Here is an 18,039-nt window from a genome sequence, read left to right on the forward strand (position 1 = left end):
ATTGCAGACCCCGTTCCTGGAAAGTAGAATTTCAAATCTTCTTTTAACAATTGAAATAAGCATTGTGATGATCAAGATTCAAGATGCCAGAAAGGAACTCAAATTAGCTAATCTCGAACACAAACAGAAGCTTTTCAATGTAGCATGTGACTACAAACTATTCAATCGAAGTATTTGAAATTTGCTTGAATTGAATGTAGTATTCCTAAACATGATTCATGTATAATGAATCAACTAACATAAGTACTGATGATTAAATAGCATTTAATCAACATCCAATAAATTCTCCCTTTTTACAATCAAGAAATCATCAATATATAGTTTCTTTTTCTTCTTTCCTGGCCTGATCCTTGCTAAATTTCTAGTTGAATTCCATTCTTGCTTCTAGAGAAAAATTTTGCGAAACCATTTCGGTTCTTCTCAAAACTGCTGTGACTTGATGTGGCTGATGAAGTTGAAAATGATGAAGATGGGGGTGAGGGCCCCTCATTTGTATTTACTGAAGGATCAGAATTCTCACTGGCTATTCTTGAAGAGCTAGAATCCCTTTTAGGTGAGAGTGTGTCACTAGAATGTAACTTCCAAGGCTCTCCACTAGCTCTAGGCATCAGTAATCCTTCTGCACTGAACTCTGGTAGGCTTGCAGTGTCAATTAAGAAGTCCTCTAGGGTTGCTAGCGATTTCAGTTGTTTCCCTAGAGATGCTATTGTTTTCTGGCATTCAGCAAGTTTTCCAGCAGCTACAACAAGGTCCTCCTGTCAGACAAGTTTCACATTCATTATCCAGTGCCTTGTTCTGACCAATACAATGCCATACATGCATGATAGAGGATAATGGAAAAATGAACATGAAATGCAGACAATGACAGTATTAAATATTAACCTGCTTTATCTTCATTTCGCTATTTGAGCTTGCAGATTTCTGGAGTTCAACTTCCTTATTCTTTTCAGATAGCTCTGCTTCCATTGCCCGACACTTGACTGCAATTTCTGCTGACAGAATCCTCTCCTTTTGAGCCACTGCTTCTAATGAGTTAACCTTTGAAGCCATGGTCCGAGCCTCTACTTCCACGCTAACTAGTTGAGATTCAATTTGCTGTTTTGATTCATTTGCCACTGATAACTCATGTTGCAGTTCTTCCAACTTTAGTTCAGCCTCCTTCAGCTGAATTTTAAATTCTTCATTCTTTTCCTGACTTACAGTGAGAACCATCTCCAATTCATTTCTCTCCACTTGTATCTTCTCTAGTGTTTCTTCCGATTCAACTTTTTCTACTTCCATCTTCAGTAGCTTCTCCTCCAATTCAGCTTTTTCTACTTCCATCTTCTGTAGCTTCTCTTCCAATTCAACTTTTTCTACTTCCATCTTCTGTAGTTTCTCTTCCAATTCAGCAGTCCGATGAATCATAGTTTCAAGTTCAGCTCTTAATGAGCTTTCTGTATCAATGGATTGTTTCGCAATAGCTCTTGGTTCAGAATGATGAGTTCCCCTTTCAGTCTCTGGCAAAGCAGCAAGTCGTTCCATTTCAAGAAAATCATCCATGAGATCAATTTCAATTGCTGAGGATGGAAGACTTCGATTAACATTTTTTTCATTCTTGAATTGATCAAGCTCAGCAATCAATGCAGATGCCCATGAGTCTGAGCAACTTGGCTCACCTTTATATGGCTCTAAGCAACTTATCTTGCGAGTTTCCAGCTCCACAGCATTAAGCCTCTCCCCACTGTCTGATTGACTATCAGTTAGAGATTCAACATAAATTGAAGAGGCAGTAGAAGTTTTATGATCATTAAGTGGTGTTGATTTGCAACCCATGGCTTTTAGCCTACGACATTCAGCCTCAAGCTTTGCCACTTTCTTTATGCTCTCCAAATGTTGCTTGCTTGCTGTTTCAGCTGCTTGGGTACTCAATTCCCTTTCAATTGTTCTGACTTCTAACTCCTCAGATAGAGTTAGGAGCTCAAGCTTCAGGGATGCATTTTCTTTCTCCAAACATTCAAGCTTATAGCGTAGTTCTGGATCAATTTGAAGCAGAGATTCTGACTCAGCAGCTTCTGCTTTTCTCTTCAGCTCAAGAAGCTGGTTCTCAAGTTTAGATTTAGTGGATTCCCACTCACACGTTTTCCTTGCCACAGCTTCATAGGCCTTTTCTTCCTGCTCCTCTCTTGCCTGTCTTAGCTGCCTAACACATTCCTTGAGGGCCCCATCAAGATGGCTCACCCTATCTTCCAATGAAGAGTTCTGCTGAATGGCAGCTTCAAGTTGTTTCTTTAGAGCAGCTACTTCATTTTCAGCCTTTTCCCAGCCTAAAATTTTATCGAGGAAATTGCCACTTCTATGAGTTCAAAATAAAATAAAAATTCCCATATCTAATATTCCAGAAAACTCATGATATATATGTGAAGAGGGAGTGAAAGTCTTAATTCCACTCCAAAATAAAAAAAAAAAACCCATCTTAGTTCCTATATACAAAGAGTCATGACAATTCCTTTGCAATTGATTCTTTCAGCAAGAATGTGCACAGAGCACAAGAATACAGATACGTTGTTATAGTTCATTGTGAAAATATACACACAAAATAGTAGAAAATGTGTCCTCAACATTAGTATCTAACTAAATACCTGCAATGGCTTCTTCAGCAACTTTGGAATGCTGCTTTACCAAGTCGTCTTTGGCACTAACATTCACAAGAGCAGCAGATAACCTCTCTGCCAAAATCTTAACACTATCATTGACATCTTCATTCCTGACCGAACCTTTTGATGTGACTTCAGGAGATTGATTATCCTCATTTGGAGATGCCTTCAAGGTGTCCTGCTTCAATGATGAAAAATGGGTGAAATCAACACAAACAGAGCCAAGATTTGCAATTAACAAGATGAAACAAATGCCATCCCAAGCAGGAGCCAGCTAATGAAACCATAATTGTCCTCGGTGAAGAATGAAAAAAAAACATCACTCCATCTGATGCTAAGAAACACAGGAAGAAGAACAGTACATTTTTAGATAATCATACATAACCAGTCAATGATTATCCCATTCATAATATGATATCCCAAAGTCTATGCAAGTATTTCTTTTCTCCAAGGCAACTTTTTCAAAGGAAAATTTGAATCTCTCTTGTTCCTTTCAGAAATACACCTTTGAAGGAGAGTTTTCTCTGCTTTAACGCTTCAAAATAAGTTAGTGTGTATGATTGCACTTCTCTTAATCTAATTGCCTCATTTATCTGGATAAAAAAAATGGTTACCTATGCATTGAAAGAATTGCCATTATGTGATTTCTAACTTTATCACGAAGAAACCAAAGGCTTGTTGTCATGAAGAGCTCAGTTTTAGTTCTGAAACACAAATATAATGAATTTATGAGTCATATTCTCTGAGCCTACTCCATTTATCTATCATAGTACATCAAAATCCATGCTATTTATCCAAGTTCAGTGTTCTTCAGCTTGTAATACAAATAAAGTTTTCAGATTACATTCACATCAATGTTGAAGTACAAACTATGCCATATGCTTAAACAAAGTGTTGAGATCAAACCACAATTTGAAAGGCTATGCTTCAAACGCTATGATGCCTACAGCAAGGCTTGAAATAGGATAATTTATCACATATTATAGATCAATACAAGTATAATGAAAAGAAAACAACTCAAGTATAGCGAACAAAGAAATTTCTTGAGAGTTATCCGCAGTTCATTCAAAAAAAGTATTTCAAATATGAAGAAAGTTTAACAACCAAGACTATTGATATGGTAAGGAAGCAAAAGGTAGATGTCTAATTCAGCAATATCTAATAATTTTGGTGAAAGCCTAAAAGCTTGTATCAGATACTCGTAGAAAACAAGAGTATAGCTAAAAGCCAATTTCAAAATCCTAATTGTGGGGTCGGTGGGTTCCTGTGTGATAGCCACCTACTTGCTCATCAGAGAATCTCTCAGAATGTGAAGATATTGATCCCGAACTCTCAGTTTCACCAAGGCTCCTCTCGGAAGACTTCCTCTTCCACAGCCATTTCCTCTTTTCCATCACAAAATCTTGAAGTGCAGCTTTATCTCATCAAAGAATATTTATCTGCACATAATTTCAAGCCATTAAAATTTAAAATGATGCAACCATAAACGCACGCACGCTACAGCATAACAGTGGATACCCAGAAACAAATTTCTATTGCATATTGTGGTTGCAGCAATCATTCCCCTTAATAAACCGAAATGCTTATCCTCAACAAACTCAAACATAAAACAAAAAGATGACTTGTCTTTTCATTTTATCAGCTTTGCTTCAACTTCACCCCATAACCAACCCAACAACAACGACAACAAAAGATTACAGTTTTAACCGCCTGAATAGCGCAAGATATAGAGAAAAAGAAAATCACTGGCAAGCTCGTGTCTAGAAGATGGAGAGATTTTTGGCTCCAGCAACACCCAACAAGCAAAGTGAATGGTTTTAAACAACATTAAACAGTAAAATCAGAGAAACCCATTATGTTAATCACAACATGGGAACAATTCAACTATTAAAAACAGTTCAAATCTCCCCCACGAAAAAAGATGCCCTCAAGTAGAGAAGCTCAAATCAGTACCAATGAAACAGTAGCTATTCACAAATTAAGGGACAAGGAACTAGAAAACCCAGAAATCCCAATACAGAGGATCCAAAATATAAGCAATTCATCAGCGATTTAAGGCCAAAATCCTGTCAACTATTTCATAATAAATAAAATAAATATAATACAGTTTATAGGAACAAAGACCCAGATCAAATACCTTTGACTGGAGGCACAAGCAACCCACGAAATCAAATGGAACCAGTTAATTTATAAATGTAAAACAAAAGATGGGTTCCAGATTGCAGAAACAGTGAAATACAACAAATAAAAAAAAATTCAACAGAAAAAAAAGCCCTGCAAAAATCTGTGGAATGTCGGAAGAAATATAATTATCCAGATAGACCAACAGTAGCTAACGAAGGTAGCAGACAATGTGGGTATCTATTTCTTGTTTTATAGCTATATTACCTCCCTTTTCCTTCTCTTTGAATATTTAAAAAAGAAAAAAGCAGAAAGAGCATGTGATTGTGAATTTGGAGCTGTGGACTGAAGATGTGAGAATGAGCAAGTAAGCAAGTGTGAGGCCTAAAAAAAACAACTTTTCAGCTTTTTGGATTAAAAAAATAAAAAAAAAATACTTTTTTTTATCCGTATTGTTTTATTATTACTGATTTTGAATTGGGTCTCTCTCATTCCCGCCCATTGATGAGGATTTCTGGAGAAAATGACAGATACAGAACAGTAATGGAGCTCAATCACAAACTATTTAATTTAATTTATTATTATTTTTTTTAAGTTGCAAAGACGCTCTCTGTCTTTGAATTTTGAGACCTCTTCCTTTCTTTATTTTTTTCAAATTTAACTGTATTTGTCTCAGCTTTTTCAATTGTCTCTGACATGGTAGAGGAATCCTATATCCAACTGCGCATTTCCTGTCCCCTCTCTCCCTCTCGTACCTGTTGATATTGTGATCTCTAGAGATCTGTGCCCGATTCTAGATCGGACGTTTGAGATTTCACTATATACTAATAAGGCCTTGAGTGTAAATTACCGATACTACTGTTAAAATTACTATTAAAAAAATATTTTTAAATATATTAATTAAAAAAATTAAAAAATAATTTAAAATTAAATTTAATAAATTTTAATTATAAAAATAATAAAATAAAATTTTTAATTATTTTTTAATATTTAAAATAATATTTTTATTTAAAAAATTAATTTTTAACCTTCAAATATAATGTGAAACAAGTACTGCATATAATATTAGAATTGCCATTTTCAAGTATTGAATTTATTTATTATTTATAATTATAAAAAATATTTTTAAAAATAAATTTAAATAATTATAAATAGTTAACTCTCATGGGGTAAACCTGGCTAGGGATGGAATTAAAACTAAATTAGAATGAGTCGACTCAAATCATAATTAAAATTGGATTGGAATTAGTTAAAAGACTGATATAGAATCTATCGGTTTAATTTTAGATCAAATCAAAAATTTTCTTTTTCAAATTTAAATTTTTAATAATTAAATTTAATCAAAATCGAACCAAAATCAGATCAAAATTAAAAACTAACTCTGAACCATGAATTAAAGCCACAGATTCAAACTTAAAACCGGATCGAAACTTGCCCTCGGGCGGCCCTACTAGTATAGGGTACTGAGAGAGGCTTAAAAGTCCAACGAGCAAACCTTTAAGTCACGTGATGACAGTCCAAAGTTGAGAAGGCCCAGAAGAACATAATTCATTTATCATGCAGGAGGGCCCATTGATTTTCTTGCATCTGGACCCATCTATGCTTCAATTTTTTTTTTTATCCTCAAGCCCTTATGGTGTTAAGCTTTTTTGCTATTAAGTCCCTGAAATTTGATTTGAGAAAAATTTTGCATAAATAAAATGTGTAAATGGTGGCCTCATGTGCAAAATCTGTCCCTCCTCAAATACTTTATTTTTTTCAATGACCATTGATTTCACCTTTGGAAATCTTTTTTTTTTTCACTAAAATCGTTGAATGATACTAAAATTTTCAATGTAATACTTAATTACATAGTTCATGCAATCATATATATATATATATATATATATATATATATATATAATTTTTTATCTGATTTTTACTTCTTTTAAAATAATTTTTTTAAATTAAAAAATTAAATTCTTTTATTTATTATATTTTTAAATATAAAAATTGGTTAAAAAAATTAATAAAATTGAGAATTTTTTACAAATTTCTAATTTCTAAAAATATGAAAAATCCTCTTCCATTGCCATGCTTAACTAGGAAAGGTGAATATTACTCCAATCAGTTGCAAGCATGAGCTCATCGGCTCGCACCTAGCACACGAAACATGGGCATGGCGATGCGCGAAGAAAATGAAAAACGAGGAATTGGGCTTGGTTTGTGTAGAGTTGAGTTGAGGCCATTGGGTTGGGCCGAAGGATATCTCCGATCCTGCATGCAAATTCCTTGTGACGTGCGATGAACTTGCGACTATGGTAGTATGGTTAGCAACTCCAACATCTGTGTGGATTTTATATAACGAGAGTGATGGTTAATGAAGAGAAAGAAATAAATAATTCTTTCAAAGAGTAATATTTTGAAAGGAAAAGAATCTCTCTCAAAGTTTCTAGTGAAAGAATGTTTCTCTGAACTTCTTATGGTTTTTCAAATTCTCGAGTTGGCAGAGTGGGTCTTTGTTTTGCTTGTGATTTTGCACTGATCGGGATCTGGTTGTCCTCCCATTCTTGGGTTGGTTTGTTGATAGTGGTGTTTTGGTTTGTGGCTTGTTGATCTTGGACTTTTACGGTAAGGGAGACATGCATGACTAATTATTAGATATATTAAAAATATTAAAAAGTAGTGATCTCTCTCAGAAAAATAGACCCTCCTTATAATATGAAAAGTATATTTCACATTATTATTATAAATAGTACCGAGTGTATTTAATAATTTCTCGACATGCAGAAGATCATTGTATAAAAGAGTTGGATTTGTATATGTTGTAACTAGGTCTATAAGTCACCGATGCTTTGATGGGACGCTATCAGCATGCTTTGATGTTAGTATCTCTCAGGTTTATAAATCCTCAAAGGTTATATGAGATTGAGATGTCAGAAAAACTCTACGGCATAGCTCTCTTAGCCATGCTAGTATTTCTAATCTAAAAGAAAATGAAGGTCAGATACCAATTGGGTTTGAGCCTAGTGGTCCTTTAGTACTTGCACAAGGTTTCTTTGAGACTTTTGACGTTGTGGCTTTCAATCCCAATGGACGATCGGATTGATGTTGTTGAAGATGCGGTAGCATGAGTCTTCTTTTCCAATTTTAAAAGATTTTGGGTCAGAGTTTTGGGTTGGGTATCTCTGTGTATGGGTTGAGTTTTGAGCTGGACTTTGGACCTTCTATTTAGACCATTTTATATAATTTGTCCTTTAAATTTTGTTAATGCAATTGCAGTCGTAGATAATAAAAAAAAATAAATAATAATAAAAGATAGTTATTTTATAAAATATTGATTTTAATTTTATAAAATTTATTTATAAATTTTATGAATTTATTAAAATTTTAATCATATTAAAAATATATATAATATACGTTTAGCTTTATAATAATCTTACATATTTTTTTATAATATTTCTTTAACATTGTAATATAAAATTTGCAATTCAATTGTAAAATAAAAAAAATAATATAATGAATGTGATTATTCTTAACTCTTTTAAATCTTAAGGTTCAAATTTCAATAAATATTTAAAATTTAAAATTTATTAATTAATCAGATTCATACAATAGAAATCAAACATATTATATCTAAATTTTAACATATAATTATTATTTATCAAAGTAAATCTCATTTTAAATTGGATTAAAAGTTATCTAAGGTCAAATATATACACTTCATAGTTGCAAAAATCACATACCAAAAGAAAAGAAAGGGTACACAAGGAGACGTGGTTACTCTAATTGCCCGTCATTAGATCTCTCACCATATCCACACTTCATGCACAAATCTCACTCACTCACTCCCTCCCTCCTTTAAGATTAGGAAGAGAAGACGACCATTCATACCAATTGCGAGAGAAAACAAGATCTTTTATTATACCTCTTCACCATCACCAAGAGTCAAAAGAGGGGAAGAAAAAACAATCCAAGAAGAGGATAAAGATTTAAGCTTTAATGGCTCAAACCATGTTGTTAATGTCTGGTGTTTCTACTAGGCATGTGGTGCATTTGAAGAGATACCCTTTACTCCAATTCCAAGTTGAAAGACTGAGGCCTAAACCTTTCTCTCATCTCTTATTCAGTCGTCTTTCTGCTAACAACACTTGTTTTTCTTCTAAAGCATTTACTACACTTGCTCTCTTCAAGTCAAAAACCAAGGCAGCTCCTAAGAAGGTAAGGCATTTCTTTTGTTTTTCTTGTGGTTGGGGAATTTTAAAGGAGATGCAGTTGGTCTATACTTAATCTTGATTGATATATAATGCAGGCTGCTGTAAAACCCAAGCCCAAGGTTGAAGATGGTATTTTTGGCACCTCTGGCGGAATTGGTTTCACTAAGCAGAATGAGCTCTTTGTGGGACGTGTTGCTATGCTTGGTTTTGCAGTGAGTTCATCTTTTTCTTTCTCATTTTTGTCTATATTTCAGAAAATTACAGTTTACTCAATTTTAATTGTCTTTGATGTATATGCAATCTACCACTGCTGTTGAGATAGGAGTTGGTACATTTTCAGCCATTTGAGAAATAGAGAAACAAATGAAAAAAAGAATGTGATTATTCATAATTTTTCTATGGTGATTGCAAACAAAAATCTGCAGGCATCCTTGTTGGGTGAAGCAATAACGGGAAAGGGAATCCTAGCACAGTTGAATCTAGAGACTGGAATTCCCATTTACGAAGCAGAACCACTTCTTCTATTCTTCATCCTTTTCACTTTGCTCGGAGCCATAGGAGCATTGGGTGACCGTGGCAAATTCGTCGATGACACATCAACTGGCCTTGAAGGGGCAGTCATTCCTCCTGGCAAAAGCTTCAGGACAGCATTGGGTCTCAAAGAAGGAGGTAACCAACTAACAATTTCATGTTAAGAGAGTTTGCATAGAAGAATCATGTACATTTTGCAATTTTTTCTTTTGGCAATGCAAGGTCCTCTCTTTGGATTTACAAAGGCCAACGAACTGTTTGTGGGAAGATTGGCTCAGCTCGGAATTGCTTTCTCTTTAATTGGAGAAATAATAACTGGGAAGGGAGCTCTAGCACAACTCAACATTGAGACTGGAATTCCCATCAATGAAATCGAACCTCTTGTCTTATTCAACGTTGTCTTCTTTTTCATTGCTGCTGTTAATCCTGGAAATGGCAAGTTTGTTACCGACGAGGATGAAGATGATTAGAAGATGATCTTGTCATGCATGTAAAAAACTGCCTTATTCTGCAAAATACTGTCTTCCTGAATTCCTTGCTCTGGGAAATGTCTCTAATAAATTTTTTTTTATTTATAATGTAAAAATTAAATATTTTGATAAATCAAGAGCCACTCAAATTAAATATTATTATATTCGTTTTATTAAATTTTAACTAAAATCCATTGAATTAAAATAATTTTATAATTGAATTTTAAAATATATATATATATTTATTTATTATTATCCACAAAGTGGGTATTATTGTAAGCTAAAGCTTTCTCAAAAAAGTCCAACGATTGGCAAACAAGCAAACAACCTCATGACTATGATAGTCATCTCTATATTAACAACTCAAATAGGGACACCTCCATTTAACTTTGTTAACACTAAATTATTCCACTAATATTTAGTAAAAGAAGTACTTAATTAATATCTCACATAGTTTGTGTTTAAGATGATAATGAATAAGATATCTAAAAAAATTATTTTGTTTGAATTGAATTTAATAAATATTTTTAAAATTTAAATTAATTTTAAATTTAATTAAAATTTATTTACATTTATTTAAATTTATGTTAAATCTAATTATTATTATTTAAAAAATAATCGAAACTGTTTAATTTTATATATTTTAATTGATAATTTATATAAAAAATTATTTTTATTAATAATTTATATTTTAAAAATTTAATAATATAAATTATATTTATTAAAATAAAATACATAAAAATTTATAAATAATACTATAAAAAATATATTTTATATTTAATTAAATATTAATATAAATAGTTCAAATAATTAATACCCAATATTTAAAATTTAAATATAATATTATTCTTTAAATATGAATGACTTTAATTGAATCGAGTATTCACGAAAATTTGACCATTGTCATCCTAAATTATAAATTAGTTTTTAAAGTTTGAAAAAGTTAAAAATTTAATTTATATATAATTTAATTTTTCAGATTTGATTATATATGTAAATTAGTATTTTTGTGTATTTTTTTGTTTAATTTACTATTAATTATATTAAAAATATCAAAATATTTTTAATTTTAAATAATTTAGTATACAAAATTTAGCAAAGTTTATAAAAATAGTATATTGATTTAAATTTTATGTTTTTATAGTTAATATCTTTTATATTTATTATATACAAATATTATATTTATATAATTTTAAATATATTATATATATAAGAATATAACAGGTGTGTGTATATATATATGTATATATATATTATTTGAGTAAATAGTATAGAAAATATATTTAATAGAACAGCCTAGGAGCTACCTTCACTTTTTTTTTTCCCTGCTTTGATTCGTCTCCTCTGTCTTCTGTGTGAAACCCCTTTATCTATCTTTAGGAGCTACTTGACGTCGACTGCGGATGCTTTATCCAGCTCAGGTGTGACGCGTTTGCTGCCAATCCACTTGGAGCTGTCGAAATTCTTCCTAGATTAGAAGCCACGATTGTAGCTGTTTATCAGGGTGCTTAAATGGAGAAATCTGCTGTTGTTAAGGAAAATTACCTCAACGGAAATCAATTTCACTCGTTTTCTTCTTCCTCTGTTTCTCTTAGACACGTTAGTTACAGGTCCTATTCCTTTCTCTTTCTCTAAGTGAAGATAATGATCCAATTTATGTTAATTAGTTGTTTTTCTTGTTGGTTTTTGTGGGAACTTATTTGATTGGTATGTAAGAAATTGATTTCTTATGTGGATTTTTTTGTATTTGGTTGATTTCAAATTGGTTGATTCGATTTTGATATCTGTTGCATATAGGAATAAATCACTTTGGTGATCTTGTTGGGGCTTGTTTGAAATACTTGAATTGATTGTTCTTACTTTCTCCTAGATAGATTCTTGATAAAGGGTGTTTTTGTAACTTTCTTTTAAATCTTATTAGATTAATATGCGTAGTCAATTTTCTAAACTCGAAAATAACAAGTCTTTCCAGCTCTATATAGAGTAATGAATTTTCTGGGTTAGAGATAGAGAGCTTGAAATTCGTAAAGTTTGTAACTTCAATGATTTGATATGTTCTTGTGGCACACGATATATTTTGCGGACTCGCAGGAGGACCCAAAAATGAAAAACTGACCCTGTTTGGTACGTGTGGCATTGAATCCGTTGATTCAACCAGTCCTGTCATTCATGTTATACATCTTGAAAGTAAAATATAGATTCATCATCCTTCATATTTTTTGATGGTCTGTGAATGAGGATCGAGAATTATTTTGTTAGTGCAGTGGTTACGTAGTATGGAAAGAATTGTCTCATTAATTTTAGCTTTTCTGCCTCATTTAGTGTCTATTGAAGTGGCTGATATTAGTGGAGTGGACGACAAAACAATAATGATTAGCTGCAATTCAAATTTGGCCACCATTAAAATTTGATGGTGCTTTTGAATGTCCCATTGAATGTGAACCGTTGTGATTCATAGACAACTTATCACTGTTGTAGAAATGGTTGCCACATAGTTCTCATATCAACTTCTGAATTCTGATGTCCATTCACACCTTGTTTTGAATGACAATTAGAGTGACGAAGAAATACCAAGAGATACTAATAAACTTACCCATGTTAAATAACATTTACAAATTGGTATAACTATACAATTCTTGTGGTTTTCAACCTCTATTGGGTTCTTGTGGTTTTGGTTTTTTCACCAAAGGGTCATTTTTCTGGAACCTGAAAAATGAAGATCTTTGATGTAGCTGTGGCACTTGTGGATATGAGTTGAACTTAAGCTCCTCCAATCGAAACACCTCAACTATTGGCTCTAAGTATGGGAAATCCATAAAGCGAGGGATCATCTCATTCTTTGACATTGATGAGAGCAGATTTACTCAGGCTGAAGAATTCCAATGTATCCCCTACTTTTCAAAGAACTCATGGGGATTGTTCCGTAGGAGAACCAAACTTCTTTGCCGTAAATGTGGCAATAATATTGGAGTTGCCTATGATGATGAAACTTCAGCTTATCCACTAGTATCAGATGGTTCAGATTCATCCTCTGTCAATGAATCCAAACTTCGAAAATATGATGTTAAAATCCGTGCATTGCAGCCTTCATCTGTTGATCGGTATGGTATTCCACTTTATGTATAATGTGTTGCAGCCAATCTTTGAATAATTCATGTTAATTGAATTTGAAGGTTATCATAACTATAGCATAAGTTTTCTTGTAATATATTCATGTATACATGTTTGGAGTCCTCTTTCATTTTTGTTTCTGCGTTTACCCTCATTTTTTAGATGTTGAGTTGGTAACTTGTACAAAGCAGTATTGGGAACTGAAATAGATGAAAGCAATTGTGGAGTCTAAAGGGATTTAAGGGTATTGAGCAAATTTCATGGACAGTTTTCAGATTTTGTTTTATGATGATGGTGTGATATCTGAAATTGTACTATATATGAATGAGTAGATTTTGGAGAAGCATTAGCATTTCTGCCGCTAATTTTTTTGTGCCACTTGTAGTGGTATTTTTTCCTTTCTTCTTTCTTGATCAAGGACAACTGGGGAACTTTTGCATTGCTTCATGGTTGTTTGTAAATGTCAAATTACATATTAAAATGAAATCTTACATATATAATTTCAAGTTGGTGTTGGAGATTAGCAGGTGAGAGTGAGTTGGTGATGTAGCCGTGAGCTGTCGATAGATTTGCAGTTGAGGATGATAGGGATTGGTTGATTTGTCATAAAAATTTAATCCCACCTACCTAATATGAAAGCTGTTCCATCTTATAGTCATCTGCACTTGATAAGTCGCTGTTTTTCATGTTGTTGTCATCTGGACTTGATAGGTCGCTGTTGTGCCTAAACTCAATGGTCCTGGACCTTTTGCAGCAATGATGTCTAATCTAAAAGGAGATGCCGAACCCACTGCCCACCTTGGCGGGTGGCTGTGGATCAATAATTTCCTTTTTCTATGATAATTCATTGGTTCGTTTTGTGCCACTGACTTTCCCCTCCTTCCTTTTCCATCTGCTCTTTATCTTGACTCGTCTTTTCTTCCAACAACTGTTTCCGTCCGCTGGACAGCACTATTAAACCAATAAAGCATACCAAATTTGTACTTTCTTTTTTCTCTTCTGAAAATGAGCTGTGCTAAGTTCAACATTATCATTGCAAAATCTCAAAGGATAGTTTCTATGCATGTCTTTACCACATTCGTAGTAAATCAGGCAAAGAGTGAAGAGAATGATGCTTTATTTGGATATATAATATCACCGGAAATTTTCACTTCTCACTCTATCAAGCAAGATTAGAACTTTCCGATTTTTTTATTCTTTTTAAGCAATCTCAAACTTTTCCTGGAGCAATTAGTCTCTGCTCCAACCTTCAAATTGCGATTGCTGGCTTACTTTTTTAAGCTCCTTTTGGCCTACTCTATCCCTTGAACAAAGAGATCACCTTTCCAGTGGCCGCCTTTCAAATGCACAACTCTCATCTCCACCTCTCCATCTCCGCTTTTCTTGTTAAAGAACTCACCCAATTCAATCTCCAGCCACCCATCTGCTGTCTCGTTCGGGTATCGGCCATCACTTTATCCACCGGGTACAGATGGCTGCAAACCACCAAAATCCGGCTGTGGTTAACTGGTTAGCCTTCTTACGAATCGGTATTGCCGCCTCTGTCCCCTGTCTGCATCGAAAAGAACACTACCTATATCAATTTCACTCCCAGCAAGTCCCACCGTGACCTCTGCGGGCTGGCATTTAAACAGATGAGCTCTTGTTGCTGATTTGAACACGAAGCAAGCCACGTACAGTGTTACCGGGGACAACATTTGGATACTAATTTTGCCAGTGATTTCAAGCCAATACACATCGATAAGCTCAGCCATTTCTGAAAATCTGTTCGCACACAGCTTTAGCAAGTTTCGGAATCATAAAAATAGATGGAAATAAGGATTAAAGAGAGAAAGGAAGAGACCAGGGACATGAATCGGATACCCATCTCCAATGAGTAGGAGTATTGCCCCAGACAAACCTGAGGTACCTTGCAGAAAGCATGTAGCATTTCTTCCCGGTTCTTGTCTCCAATGCAAAGCTTTGTTAATAGAAGTGGAGGGGGAGGAGGGAGCGAGAATTACCTTTCTGCCATCATTGATGAGGATGGGAGAATCACAGAGGTTTAGATGACGATCAACAGACAGACATTGGGAGGACAAGAAAACAACAGGACGTTTGCTGACTTGGGATGAAGTTTTCAGAGAAAAGGTATGGATTTTTACACGTATCAAATTAATCAATTGTCCAGTAAAAGTCAAGAATAAAAAGATATATTAAATAATTTTAAAATAATGGCTAAAGTAATTTATGTTGGAGTTCTACACAATTTTGCGTGACGGCCCACATCAGAAAAAAAAATCGGAATTCTTGTTGTTCTATTCTTAACGGTCCAATAAAAGGATCAATGCCCATGTGCAATTGACTGGCTCAAAATTTGGAATTTTAGTTAAATGATCAAATGCCAATTGGGCAAAAGCTCATTAATTTGATGAAAACTTGAATAATTATTGAGCTATTTCTTAAGAATCTAAGTGAGTCGTTAGCCTCACAATTGTTCAACATTATCTAGGAATTTGACTGAAATTATCCAGAATGCTACATACGTGGCTTATATTGGATTCGCCGACAGAAAATCCAAGAAAAATCAAAGTTTCTTCCTTAATGAAATTGATTTAGACATGAAATGGGACATTGGAAAATTCATAATTCAGACGCCAGAAATTTTATTCCAAGCCATGAAATATTGTTCTCATCTTGTCAATTCAATTTGTGTACGTAATGTTGGGAACAAGGAAATTCTAACTGCTATTAACATGTATATGTAATCAATCAGGAATGAAACTTGAAAATGTCTCTCTTTCACTATTATACATACAAAGATACTTTCCACTGCTGCACTTAGCTCCTAGTTTTTGCTTCCAATCCATGGAGTTTCCTGAAACTAATAACAAGCTTATCACCACTCTCTCTTTCTTATTATGCATGCTTTCTCTCACTTATGCTTCCAAAAACTGTGATTTTCCGGCAATCTTTAACTTCGGTGACTCCAATTCCGATACCGGTGGCTTGGCAGCTGCTTTTTCTCCTCCCAACTCTCCTTTTGGAGAGACTTTCTTTCATATGCCAGCAGGGAGGTACTCTGATGGAAGGCTCATAATAGATTTTATAGGTCAGTAGTTTTAATTATTTAATTTGGTTAATGATTTAAGTGTTTGCGATCTCCAATTATTGACCATCTGATTGGCATGGCAGCCAAGAGTTTCAGTCTCCCTTATCTGAGTGCATATCTTAATTCTCTGGGAGCCAACTTCAAACATGGTGCAAATTTTGCCACAGCAGCATCCACCATTCAAATACCAACTAGTATTGTACCTAATGGTGGATATAGTCCATTCTACCTTGATGTGCAATATGAGCAATTCCTGCAATTCATATCCAGATCACAGATTATCAGGGAAAAAGGTTAGTTTAATTATAATTCCTCCGCATATAGTGTTCAATTAAGAAATACATGTACTTCCAAGTGAGCTTCATGTATAAATTTATATATGTAGGAGCTATGTTTGCTGAATCGGTGCCTGAGAGAGATTATTTTGAGAAGGCTTTATACACATTCGATATCGGTCAAAATGATCTCGGAGCTGGATTTTCTGGTAACTTGTCTGTGGAAGAAGTGAATGCAACTGTCCCTGATATTGTCAATAGCTTCTCAGCAAACGTTAAGGTAAAGATTAATAATTCTATAATGGGTCTAGATTAATTTCAGTAGTCTCTTAATTACATTATTCTTAGTGCTAAGCTTATGTATGGGGTACTGTTGATTATGCAGAAAATATACAATTTGGGAGCTAGATCATTTTGGATTCACAACACAGGACCACTTGGTTGTCTTGCATATATTTTTGAGAGTTTTCCCTTGGCTGAAAAAGATAGTGCAGGCTGTGCAAAAGCTTATAATGAAGTTGCTCAGCATTTTAATCTCAACTTGAAGGAGAGCGTAGCTCAGCTCAGGAAGGATTTGCCATTAGCGGTTTTCACCTATGTTGACATCTATTCTGTCAAGTATTCTTTATTCAGTGAACCAGAAAAACATGGTAATTAAAACAAAGTTTCTAGTTATATGTATGAGAGCTTAATTAATAATGGGTATTAATATCTCTAACAATTCATTTAACTATGAATTATTTATAGGTTTCGAGCTTCCACTTGTAGTATGTTGTGGCTACGGAGGAAAGTACAATTTTAGTAGTAATGTTCGATGTGGAGATACAGTTGCAGCAAATGGTACCCAAATAGTTGTGGGCTCTTGTGATCGCCCTTCAGTTCGAGTAAATTGGGATGGAGTTCACTACACTGAAGCTGCCAATAAATTTATTTTCGACCAGATTTCTACAGGAGCCTTCTCTGATCCCCCTATTCCATTGAAAATGGCATGCCACAATACTACGCATTAATTATCCTTGAGGATATTAGATTATATATAGGTTCCACGAAAGTGCTTTGCTGAAGCCTGCTAATAAAATAATGGAGAGTTATAAGGACTTGTCCTTCTCTGTTTTCCCTTTTTCATGTAGAATCTTTTGATTATTACTGAAACATTACGTTCTTACTCCATGGATAAGCTGTTTCGTTGTCAATTTATGTATTTATCTACTAATATCAAAGTATACATTGGAAATTTGTGAAAGAAGAGATAATGGTATTCTTAAAAATTGAAGGAGAAGCCAAAAACGACAATACGTTTGCCACGCAATTTCCATAATGTAGTCTAATTTTTATTTTATTTATGGATGGATGCATAAATTAACTATAATATCTCACCGGTGTATATTGGAATATACCTCGAGGGAATGGCATGGTCCCTCGGGATTGAGTGACTAGGTATCTTAGTTTAACTAATAATGAGATAGAAAAAAAAAAAAAGTATTCTAGAGTATTTAGCAAAAAGGTATATTCGATTGCTCATGAATTTAACTTCAACTACTGAATAACTTAAATTTGGTTGCTGAATATTGAGAGACAGAAGTATGAAAAGGGAGGATTCTTATAAAA

At 33.8% G+C, this 18,039-nt stretch overlaps 5 protein-coding genes across 10 annotated transcripts; 3 read left to right on the plus strand and 2 right to left on the minus strand.

Moving 5' to 3' along the window:
* Window positions 1-84: 84 nt before the first annotated feature.
* LOC110643831 (filament-like plant protein) lies at window positions 85-5,240 on the minus strand. Of its 5 annotated transcripts, none has more exons than XM_021796334.2 (5): window positions 5,025-5,240; window positions 3,920-4,075; window positions 2,622-2,817; window positions 883-2,306; window positions 85-755 (listed from the first exon to the last, which is right to left on the minus strand). In XM_021796334.2, the coding sequence occupies exons 2-5, from the start codon at window positions 4,028-4,030 to the stop codon at window positions 354-356; spliced, it is 2,133 nt and encodes a 710-aa protein (XP_021652026.2). In that variant the 5' UTR covers window positions 4,031-4,075; window positions 5,025-5,240; the 3' UTR covers window positions 85-353. The 5 variants fall into 5 exon arrangements, with proteins under 5 accessions (XP_021652026.2, XP_057994622.1, XP_021652029.2 ...); XM_058138639.1 differs by having other exon boundaries at window positions 2,622-2,814; window positions 5,025-5,237; XM_021796337.2 differs by lacking the exon at window positions 5,025-5,240 and adding an exon at window positions 4,774-5,017 and having other exon boundaries at window positions 2,622-2,814.
* A 3,367-nt stretch (window positions 5,241-8,607) lies between these two features.
* LOC110643801 (photosystem II 22 kDa protein, chloroplastic) lies at window positions 8,608-10,113 on the plus strand. The gene is made up of 4 exons (XM_021796298.2): window positions 8,608-8,957; window positions 9,049-9,165; window positions 9,379-9,622; window positions 9,707-10,113. Exons 1-4 carry the CDS (start codon window positions 8,739-8,741, stop codon window positions 9,952-9,954), a joined length of 828 nt encoding a protein of 275 aa, XP_021651990.2. The 5' UTR covers window positions 8,608-8,738; the 3' UTR covers window positions 9,955-10,113.
* A 1,111-nt stretch (window positions 10,114-11,224) lies between these two features.
* On the plus strand, window positions 11,225-13,408 carry LOC110643800 (uncharacterized protein At4g08330, chloroplastic). Its single transcript, XM_021796297.2, has 2 exons — window positions 11,225-11,564; window positions 12,687-13,408. The coding sequence occupies exons 1-2, from the start codon at window positions 11,467-11,469 to the stop codon at window positions 13,078-13,080; spliced, it is 492 nt and encodes a 163-aa protein (XP_021651989.1). The 5' UTR covers window positions 11,225-11,466; the 3' UTR covers window positions 13,081-13,408.
* A 757-nt stretch (window positions 13,409-14,165) lies between these two features.
* LOC110643809 (F-box protein PP2-B11) lies at window positions 14,166-15,200 on the minus strand. The gene is made up of 2 exons (XM_058138640.1): window positions 15,069-15,200; window positions 14,166-14,829 (listed from the first exon to the last, which is right to left on the minus strand). The coding sequence occupies exons 1-2, from the start codon at window positions 15,080-15,082 to the stop codon at window positions 14,568-14,570; spliced, it is 276 nt and encodes a 91-aa protein (XP_057994623.1). The 5' UTR covers window positions 15,083-15,200; the 3' UTR covers window positions 14,166-14,567.
* A 507-nt stretch (window positions 15,201-15,707) lies between these two features.
* LOC110643797 (esterase-like) lies at window positions 15,708-17,601 on the plus strand. Of its 2 annotated transcripts, XM_021796292.2 has the most exons (5): window positions 15,708-16,156; window positions 16,240-16,449; window positions 16,542-16,711; window positions 16,817-17,081; window positions 17,179-17,601. In XM_021796292.2, exons 1-5 carry the CDS (start codon window positions 15,823-15,825, stop codon window positions 17,439-17,441), a joined length of 1,242 nt encoding a protein of 413 aa, XP_021651984.2. In that variant the 5' UTR covers window positions 15,708-15,822; the 3' UTR covers window positions 17,442-17,601. The 2 variants fall into 2 exon arrangements, with proteins under 2 accessions (XP_021651984.2, XP_021651985.2); XM_021796293.2 differs by lacking the exon at window positions 16,240-16,449 and having other exon boundaries at window positions 15,710-16,156.
* The last annotated feature ends 438 nt before the right edge of the window (window positions 17,602-18,039 follow it).

Source organism: Hevea brasiliensis, chromosome 16, assembly GCF_030052815.1.
Source record: "Hevea brasiliensis isolate MT/VB/25A 57/8 chromosome 16, ASM3005281v1, whole genome shotgun sequence".
Taxonomy (NCBI): Eukaryota; Viridiplantae; Streptophyta; class Magnoliopsida; order Malpighiales; family Euphorbiaceae; genus Hevea; species Hevea brasiliensis.

What these genes read in the sequence shown, in the direction of transcription:
- LOC110643800 (XM_021796297.2), top strand. Translation starts at nt 11,467, where the DNA reads ATGGAGAAATCTGCTGTTGTTAAGGAAAATTACCTCAACGGAAATCAA. An exon ending in CTTAGACACGTTAGTTACAG is followed by an intron (nt 11,565 to 12,686) that starts GTCCTATTCCTT and finishes TCTTTGATGTAG; the next exon opens with CTGTGGCACTTGTGGATATG.
- LOC110643797 (XM_021796292.2), top strand. Translation starts at nt 15,823, where the DNA reads ATGAAACTTGAAAATGTCTCTCTTTCACTATTATACATACAAAGATAC. An exon ending in GCTTCTCAGCAAACGTTAAG is followed by an intron (nt 16,712 to 16,816) that starts GTAAAGATTAAT and finishes TTGATTATGCAG; the next exon opens with AAAATATACAATTTGGGAGC. An exon ending in CAGTGAACCAGAAAAACATG is followed by an intron (nt 17,082 to 17,178) that starts GTAATTAAAACA and finishes AATTATTTATAG; the next exon opens with GTTTCGAGCTTCCACTTGTA.
- LOC110643801 (XM_021796298.2), top strand. Translation starts at nt 8,739, where the DNA reads ATGGCTCAAACCATGTTGTTAATGTCTGGTGTTTCTACTAGGCATGTG. An exon ending in TTGCTATGCTTGGTTTTGCA is followed by an intron (nt 9,166 to 9,378) that starts GTGAGTTCATCT and finishes AAAAATCTGCAG; the next exon opens with GCATCCTTGTTGGGTGAAGC. An exon ending in ATTGGGTCTCAAAGAAGGAG is followed by an intron (nt 9,623 to 9,706) that starts GTAACCAACTAA and finishes TGGCAATGCAAG; the next exon opens with GTCCTCTCTTTGGATTTACA.
- LOC110643831 (XM_021796334.2), bottom strand. Translation starts at nt 4,030, where the DNA reads ATGGAAAAGAGGAAATGGCTGTGGAAGAGGAAGTCTTCCGAGAGGAGC. An exon ending in TGCTGAAGAAGCCATTGCAG is followed by an intron (nt 2,307 to 2,621) that starts GTATTTAGTTAG and finishes ATAAAATTTTAG; the next exon opens with GCTGGGAAAAGGCTGAAAAT. An exon ending in GCGAAATGAAGATAAAGCAG is followed by an intron (nt 756 to 882) that starts GTTAATATTTAA and finishes CTTGTCTGACAG; the next exon opens with GAGGACCTTGTTGTAGCTGC.